At 35.2% G+C, this 9,491-nt stretch overlaps 1 protein-coding gene across 1 annotated transcript in view; it reads right to left on the reverse strand.

Moving 5' to 3' along the window:
* Window positions 1–5,293, reverse strand: part of LOC107557267 (nicotinamide/nicotinic acid mononucleotide adenylyltransferase 2-like) — a 14,683-nt gene extending 9,390 nt beyond the window's left edge. The window contains exons 1-2 of the mRNA XM_016240634.1: window positions 5,077–5,293; window positions 2,710–2,798 (exon numbers count right to left, since the gene is read on the reverse strand). Of these exons, the coding sequence (XP_016096120.1) occupies window positions 2,710–2,798; window positions 5,077–5,161 (174 nt within the window). The 5' untranslated portion in view covers window positions 5,162–5,293. The remainder of the gene's footprint in view (window positions 1–2,709; window positions 2,799–5,076) is intronic.
* Between the last annotated feature and the right edge of the window lie 4,198 nt (window positions 5,294–9,491).

Consider the following 9,491-nt stretch of genomic DNA (forward strand, 5'->3'; position numbering starts at 1 on the left):
TTAGTCTTTTTTCATCAAACAAACAGGCTAATGAATAGCTCGACACAACTCATACCTGGGCAGAGTCTAGGCAGGACTTTCTTCTGTGTCTATATAAATTATATTCTTTGCATCAGCTGGGCATGGCAGTGTATGATATGACAGCTGTCTTAGCCTACACTGCTCACCCAGTAAGTCTGTTTAACTAATTAATTAATTAGTTTCAAAATAAATATTTTAAACACTAAGACAAAAAGGATAGAATAATAAATTGGCTTGGGTATATATAGGCCTATGTTCACGCAAGAACTGTCATTCTGACTGACAACCGGAGAACAACAGATATTAAATATAGCCTACTGTTAGAGTTATACAATGTAGTCTTGTGTTTTATTAAAATTGATTATAATTTATATGATATCTCAAAAGGATATGCACTTGTGCTGCGCACTCGCACTGCAACGCAATATTTTCATAAAATATTATAACTTGCCTTTTCAGTTTGTTTCTCACCAAACCCTCAGTATACCTTCAGAATGCTTGGAATATACGCCACGAGATGCATAGGATTATTTTACGACAGATATGCATCCGCTTCAAAAAAATAAATAAAATTAAAACAAATAGTCACCATTCTCTGCCATTAAATTGGCAAGTGCGAGCAGGAAATTTTTGTGTTATTAAGTAATAAGCCTTTAGAACAACATTAAGGTGAATATTCACTCTAGTTCACACAGTTCCAATAAATTGCGATGGGTTAAATAAACTCAATAAGCAGACAGACGCGACTACAGTCAAGCGCAGAAGTGCACAGGAAATAAGCAGCAGTCATATTTAAAGCAGTTAAAATTAATATTGAGTACTGATTGATGTTCACTTGGATTTTTTCCCCATCGAGGGGAAATAACTTAATTAGTCGTATGGTAAAATTTATATTTTTAATTGTGTAACGTTACGTTCAAAATAACTACAAAATGTCATGCCTTTGAAAAATAAAGAGAACAGAATGCGCTGCTTTAGCACGTCTAGGTCTCCTTGAGCATCTTTCCAGCGCATGCCACAAACATGAACCACAAGGAATACTCAATTATTTCTCGGACCCCCTATCACTTTAAGAACCGCTGGTCTACACAGAAGAAAGCCCTGTCTAGACTCTGCCCCGGTATGAGTTGTGTCGAGCTATTCATTAGCCTGTTTGTTTGATGAGAAAAATATGAAATGTAGTTGCAATAAAATGGGTTATTAATCCATACAACTGTAGCAGTGGAGGACTATTATTCTGCTGCGTGATACTGTGGAAGAACTGAAGACGGCACGGTTTGATCTTCGGCTGACCAATCAGCAGAAAGGGGCGTTTAATTCCTGCCCACGTGTAGAAATTGAATATTCAAGCTGTTTATTAATTTTTCCACCCAAGAACGAAAAACGAACATTTCAGCTGAATTCTCGTTTTTCGGAAAAAAACAAAAACACAAAAAAGGAGCCGTTTTCAAATTTTTCTACTTTCAATTTTAAATTAAAAAAAATGAATGATCGAACGATACACGGATTCTTTGTCTGTACTCTTTCCATTTAAACTTAGAGGCAACCACTGTATTTTAATCATGATCCAAACAAAGATGCTGCATACATGCAACATGATCCGTTTTTAATCTAAATTAGATTGTATAATTTCGAAATCTGAAGCAAAAACAGAATGGTTTGACTTTTGTTTTGTGAAACTATACATAAAAATATCTGCATGAAACAGCAGAGGAGCTGAATGAGACGCAGATTCACTCTCTGCCAGCAGGTGGCGCCTAAAGCATTTCCTTGGTTTCCGCTGTAAACAAAGCAGCGCTGCACTTATGAACTTTAATATGCGTTATACAGAGGCAAGATGAAAAGAAAAAATACCATCTAAACTTTTCTAAAGACAGTAAGTTCCCCTCAGACATGCATTCCTATAAACTCCTATACCTAAATAAATCGATTTATTTAGCATCTCAACCGATTTGAATCGTCACATATTTGAATCGATTTTCAACCGGCTCGCAGTTCGGCAATGCAGTTCAGTAGGAATCCATGCAACCTGGAATCTGAGGGGGAAAGATTTCCCCACAGATTTCGCAACAGGTTCAAGTTGGTCACACAAATTTGCAGCATTTACCAAACCTGCTTGGTTTTAAAGTGACTTATATGTGAGTTGTGTTATATAATCAACCTATTTTGACCGCAAAATGTCATTCATTTGACTGCACCTTAACAGACTACTGATATAACAGTCCACTGTTTGTATGGGGATTTCTTGACTCTTTTTGCAGGTTACATAGATACACCAGTAGATGGCGTCAAGTGACTTTCTTATGAATGATGATCGAGTCATGGAATCATTTACTTAACCAATTCATTCAAAAATGTTGATTCATTTAGGAACAAAATAAGTGTCTTTATGAGTCACTGAATCGTTCCCTAAAACAGTCCGTCCAAAAACACTGATTCATTCAGGAACACCAATAAGATGCACAACGGTTCTGCCGGGACTTTGTTTGGAGCTGTGTCAGATGGCAAAGCACCTGGTAATATATCTATCTAAAAATGCAAGTTACTGAACTGCAATTCTACACACGACGTTGGTCTCAACATCACAGATGTGATTATCTACAATATAAAAATCAATAGCACTCTCTTTCTGTGATATCACTTAATAATAAAATACCTTTAGACCTTTAAACGAACGGATTCTCTTACCGATTTGCCATAGGAATCATGTACAGGTGAGATGATACCCCCAATCACAATGAAGCGTCCAGTCTTGTGTAGGTACTCTCTGGCTTTTTCTGCAAACCAAACAGGTTTCCTTATTATCTCATGAGCATTTTTTGTTTTCTGTAACACACTATATGCCAATTATAAAGGTAGTCTGGATGAAAGCAATTCTCTTGAGAGACATAAAAAAGTGAAACAACTTTTATGTGAGGACAGCACCTCTGTTTTAACTTTGATGACTGGTATCTGATTCCTCTCACAATGTAAGCACACTGCTTCATCTGTCTAATATAACCTCACACCCCCAGCCCCATGAAAATATTGACAGAAGTGAATGTCAGAAACAAGATCTCCTGCTGGGGAATATGAGGCAGACATAAAATGAAATAATCTGAACAAATCTCCTAAGAAAATACCTCTTGTGTGCAAAACAAAGGAAAGGAAAAACGAGGCCACATCGAAAAGCAGAGGCTACACAAACCAAGATATTCAATACTTAATCAATGAAATGCTAGCATTTAAATGTATTGTTTAATCATATTTTTAGTGGTATCAGATATCCAAGCGGTTCAGAATAGCTGCATTGCTCAGAATAAGCCATAAACCCCGTTCTTATTTTTGTACCTCAATATATGTAAAGGCATGCAGTAGGAGAAGAAGGCTTAAAAATTAGGTCATGGACACGCAGATGCTTTTGCTTCAAGGGAAAAACAGTGGAAATGTATTGATCAAACTGTGGTGGTGGTACTCCTCATCTTGCTTATGCTCTGAGAAATACAGCTGCAGTAACTGAATTAAGGAAACTACAAAGCTCCTAAGTTTTTTTCCCCTGGTATATTTATTGGCACACTTAAATGTGGAGATGGACGAGCCGATGGAAGAAATCTCTCTCTCTCTCTGAGTGTCTCTTCCTTTCCCACATGCACTCTTAAGTTTCTATCACATACAGTATGATGCATAAATGCATATTTTCAGTAAACCCTTGTGTTCTTTTGAGATTTACTTGACATTTTTTTTATATGCAAATTCACATTTGTTTAACACGTTCCTCTGACCTAATCAAACCCATAGGCAAAGTTTTTTCACAAAGTAGATATGCATTTTTCCAACAAATTCTTAACATTCTGTCAATATTCTGTCATTATAGAAAACACAATTAAACAAATCAAAATAAACATCAGACAGCATGTGAAACATGTGAAACAACTTGTGAAAATTCATTGCATTTATTCATGTTTACACCTAAAACATGGGTAACATATCAGTATTTGTTAGAGGATAAATCAAGCTGAAATTTTGTTTATAATTTTGAAGTCATGAAGTATTAAACTAATTATTTCTGAGAAATACCCCAGGGCTCCCCAAATGGAACATAAGGGCTTAACAGACTATATACAGGATCATTTATGTGGTCATTTTACTTTTAACTACACAGGGTGGCCTTATTAAAAGTCTTTTGGTTTTGGTCATAAATGTTTATGGAGCAGTGACTTTCTGTCCTAATAATTTTAATTGTAAAATTATATTTTTTACTGGTTTTCATGCTTTCACATATATCATATATTCTTGTGGTATAAAGGTATAAAACATTCATCCCAACGCTGAATTGAAAAATTGAACTGTATGTTTAATTACTGCCTTCTTTTAAAGTAAAATGAAGACGAATGACTGAAACTATTAGTGATACATTCATTACAACCTCAACCACTTTGGACTATTAAGAACAAAGAAGAAAGTCAAGTTGAATCTCTGAAAACGTCTAAAATCAACATGACAAATAATTTGGAGAGTTAAAAGGATGCAAACATTTAAATGCATGAATTAAACCTAGCCCTAAATATATTTCACTTGCCATAGGCCTAAATTAATATCAAAAACTCCTTAATGGTCGGTATATAAAGCATATTCATATCACATTACGTTAAATGTACAGTGTTGATTGTTATTTGTCTTCACATAAGCGCTCTAGCATGCCAAGTATCATTCGCAGAAGTAATGATTAATTATGTTGAAATATCATAAATCATAGTTTTATATTGCTTGCGTCCGCAAAACAGTGGATGAATATAGAGATTTCTTTGCTAAACCTGCGGCTGCGCAGCACCATCGTCTGAACCGAGAGATGATTTGATCATTCAGGGTTTTGAGGCCGTCGCCCATTTCAGCACCTTCGCTTTGGACAGCGAACGACAATAAGACTTTATTACAGAAAAATCTAATCGATCATCAAGCGAGACATCACGATGTCTGAAAGCATCACGGTCACCCTTTACATACACATTCAACAGAAAGGCTGAATTAAAAATCAGCTCGCGCATCCACTCCATCCAGAATAGGCGAAATACTCACCGAACATATGAATGTGTCCCTTCGTGATGGGGTTGAAGCTTCCACATGACAGCAAAATGACATGCGTTTTAGTGGTCTCCGTCATTTTGGTTGTGGTGATCTATCGTTTTTTAACATATGTCGCGGATTTTAAGGCCTTTTGTTTTGTTGTGAGACCGCAGCAAGAGGCGAGGTTCATTAGGCTGCGGCAGGCGCGAGAGGCAGAGCGTCACTGGGATCCAGCCCTGCGCACTTAAAGGAACATGGCTTCAGTTCCGATTCATCTTAATGACTCCTCCGATTCCTTTAGTGCTTCTTATTTTAGTGGTCACTTTACATTACAAACATGTTCAGATATCAAAAGATCAGAAAATAAATTAATAAAATTACTGCAAAAAATTGTTTTGCATGGGCTATATTTTTCACAGACATCTAGAGACGTTTGCAATTGTGCTACTTGCAGCCCTACTGCCCATTAAACATGATTTTTGATTTTGGTTTCATTGCATTGTGTTTATTTCTATAAAATTACAAAATCACACACATCAGAGTTTGTTATTGCAGATGCATTATAAATAAATTTATATTCATTTAAAAAAGGAAATAATATGTATAATGTACAATTGATTTATTTATAAATGTATGCAAAATTGATTAATTGGACCACAAATTTGCATTATTAATCCTTTATGAATTTCCTTTTGATTTCATTGCATTATGTTTATCCCACAAATAACAAAACCACACAAATCAGGGTTTTGGTTTGTAGTAAATAAATATAATATAATAGTCTGATAAATGACTAAATAAATAAAATAAACAAATAGTAACAAATTAATAAATAATTGTATTTTTTAAATTTAATTAATAAATTAATATATTATAATATAAATATGAGCTTTTCCAGTTGAAAATATATTTAAATGTGATTATTGTTATTGCACAGCTTTACATCTAGATAAAGGCAAAATAGCTGTTTGAAAACACTTTTAGATTAACTAAAAGTGTCACAGAATCAAGCTGAGCGTTGTACTGTGATGTGTATGCCTAAAAGCCAGAAAATTCCAAAAATGAACCTTTTGAAAAAAATATTAGCAGAGGCCCATAATTGGGTGAGACACATATAAGACTGTATGCCAAAAATGGACACAAACAGGTGTTTCTGAACAGCTGCACAGCTTTCCTTTTATAATCATGCAGTCATCCCACACAACTACAAAAACAAAAAAAGATAATTTATCAATGTCAGTACATTGTAAGAAAACGTCTGAAGAAAGACGGAAAAGGTGTGTTCATTTACTACCAGGACATTAGCTGTTAAGTTTACAGACATATCATTTGACCCTAAAACACAACAATGCATAATTCAAAATACAGTAATACACCTGTGAAAAATCAATATGGAAAATTCCTTTAACACGTTGTGCCTTGTTTTTACTGACTTTTTTTAGAGTGTGCAGCAGATTGGTATCCCCTGTGGGTAGACCGCATTTGCACCGCTTCCACATGACAGCAAAATGACATGCGTTTTAGTGGTCTCCGTCATTTTGGTTGTGGTGATCTATCGTTTTTTAACATATGTCGCGGATTTTAAGGCCTTTTGTTTTGTTGTGAGACCGCAGCAAGAGGCGAGGTTCATTAGGCTGCGGCAGGCGCGAGAGGCAGAGCGTCACTGGGATCCAGCCCTGCGCACTTAAAGGAACATGGCTTCAGTTCCGATTCATCTTAATGACTCCTCCGATTCCTTTAGTGCTTCTTATTTTAGTGGTCACTTTACATTACAAACATGTTCAGATATCAAAAGATCAGAAAATAAATTAATAAAATTACTGCAAAAAATTGTTTTGCATGGGCTATTTTTTTCACAGACATCTAGAGACGTTTGCAATTGTGCTACTTGCAGCCCTACTGCCCATTAAACATGATTTTTGATTTTGGTTTCATTGCATTGTGTTTATTTCTATAAAATTACAAAATCACACACATCAGAGTTTGTTATTGCAGATGCATTATAAATAAATTTATATTCATTTAAAAAAGGAAATAATATGTATAATGTACTATTGATTTATTCATAAATTTATGCAAAATTGATTAATTGGACCACAAATTTGCATTATTAATCCTTTATGAATTTCCTTTTGATTTCATTGCATTATGTTTATCCCACAAATAACAAAACCACACAAATCAGGGTTTTGGTTTGTAGTAAATAAATATAATATAATAGTCTGATAAATGACTAAATAAATAAAATAAACAAATAGTAACAAATTAATAAATAATTGTATTTTTTAAATTTAATTAATAAATTAATATATTATAATATAAATATGAGCTTTTCCAGTTGAAAATATATTTAAATGTGATTATTGTTATTGCACAGCTTTACATCTAGATAAAGGCAAAATAGCTGTTTGAAAACACTTTTAGATTAACTAAAAGTGTCACAGAATCAAGCTGAGCGTTGTACTGTGATGTGTATGCCTAAAAGCCAGAAAATTCCAAAAATGAACCTTTTGAAAAAAATATTAGCAGAGGCCCATAATTGGGTGAGACACATATAAGACTGTATGCCAAAAAATGGACACAAACAGGTGTTTCTGAACAGCTGCACAGCTTTCCTTTTATAATCATGCAGTCATCCCACACAACTACAAAAACAAAAAAAGATAATTTATCAATGTCAGTACATTGTAAGAAAACGTCTGAAGAAAGACGGAAAAGGTGTGTTCATTTACTACCAGGACATTAGCTGTTAAGTTTACAGACATATCATTTGACCCTAAAACACAACAATGCATAATTCAAAATACAGTAATACACCTGTGAAAAATCAATATGGAAAATTCCTTTAACACGTTGTGCCTTGTTTTTACTGACTTTTTTTAGAGTGTGCAGCAGATTGGTATCCCCTGTGGGTAGACCGCATTTGCACCCCACGTTTGTCAACACTAAAAATACATTCAATACACACGTGCAGACAAGCAGTCAAGAGAGGCAAGCCAGTGGCCCTCATTAACACTGGCTGCCTCTGTCTCAAACAAAGGGTCCTACGGCTGCAAGGTGTGAATCATGGATCAATTTGAACAGAGCCTCACTGGATTTGTCTCTCTTAGACTATTCTCAAACCAATCATGACTAGTCAGCAGTAAATACTGTCCAATATATTATGCAAATGTAATTAAAAGTCCAGCTGCTGAACAGAGCCGCTTGGATTAATCACTTCTGCTTGTATTATTCGCATCTGTAAGTCGCATTGGATAACAGCCTCTGCTAGAGTCAATGAATAAAAGAAATTTACACTTGTATGCCGTTTTGAATCAATGCCATTTTTTCTTAGTTCAGCCTTAGTTGAAGTCTTTTAAATGACTAGATTGAATGCAAGGTGTGAATCATGGATCAATTTGAACAGAGCCTCACTGGATTTGTCTCTCTTAGACTATTCTCAAACCAATCATGACTAGTCAGCAGTAAATACTGTCCAATATATTATGCAAATGTAATTAAAAGTCCAGCTGCTGAACAGAGCCGCTTGGATTAATCACTTCTGCTTGTATTATTCGCATCTGTAAGTCGCATTGGATAATAGCCTCTGCTAGAGTCAATGAATAAAAGAAATTTACACTTGTATGCCGTTTTGAATCAATGCCATTTTTTCTTAGTTCAGCCTTAGTTGAAGTCTTTTAAATGACTAGATTGAGCATTTTTCCTCACATATTTGGCATGGCATCAGTGATGTGTTTATCAGCACAATGAACACCATCCTTGATGATGACAGGCATCTGAATATGGAAGCATTATAGTCACAGTGTGACTCATCAATTGCAAAACAAGCTCTCTAAAGCTCTCAAACATGTTTCAAATGGCGAAAACAACTCAGTTTAACAAATCATTATATATCTGAGATGTTATGCTGTTTTTTTTCTCTCTATAAGCAAATGCAACCATTGGGGATTGTTAGTCCTTCTTTACTCACAAAACCCATCAGAGCCCTCAAAACATAAAGGACCAGAAGCATGACTGCATATTGCAAGGGTATCAAATCATTTGACACAAGAAAGCTGGTGAGGTTTCTTTTTGATAAACATCCTTGTCAAATGTGTTGAGTATGCCTGCAACCAGGGGCGTCACAACCGGGGAAAAGGGGAACAGCATTCTGTGGCTGTTTAATTTGTGGGCTGTGTTTTGTTATGCAGATCTGTGTACCATTCTTTTATTTGACACACTTTTTTTCGTTTTTAGACCGAGGTTGCGCTTTAAAATATATATTGGATGTTAAAACTTAGCAGGAAAGTTTCATAACAGTAGCAGATTTCTATTGCTTGCAGTGTAGCACATTAGAATTATACTACCCCGTTGATAGGCCAACAAAAATTAGTATAAGAGGTCAAACTGTTTGGACCCTTAAAGTATTTAGCCTTGCTACGATGCAC

This window comes from Sinocyclocheilus grahami, unplaced genomic scaffold (assembly GCF_001515645.1).
Source record: "Sinocyclocheilus grahami isolate Dianchi unplaced genomic scaffold, SAMN03320097.WGS_v1.1 scaffold21.1, whole genome shotgun sequence".
NCBI classification, from domain to species: domain Eukaryota; kingdom Metazoa; phylum Chordata; class Actinopteri; order Cypriniformes; family Cyprinidae; genus Sinocyclocheilus; species Sinocyclocheilus grahami.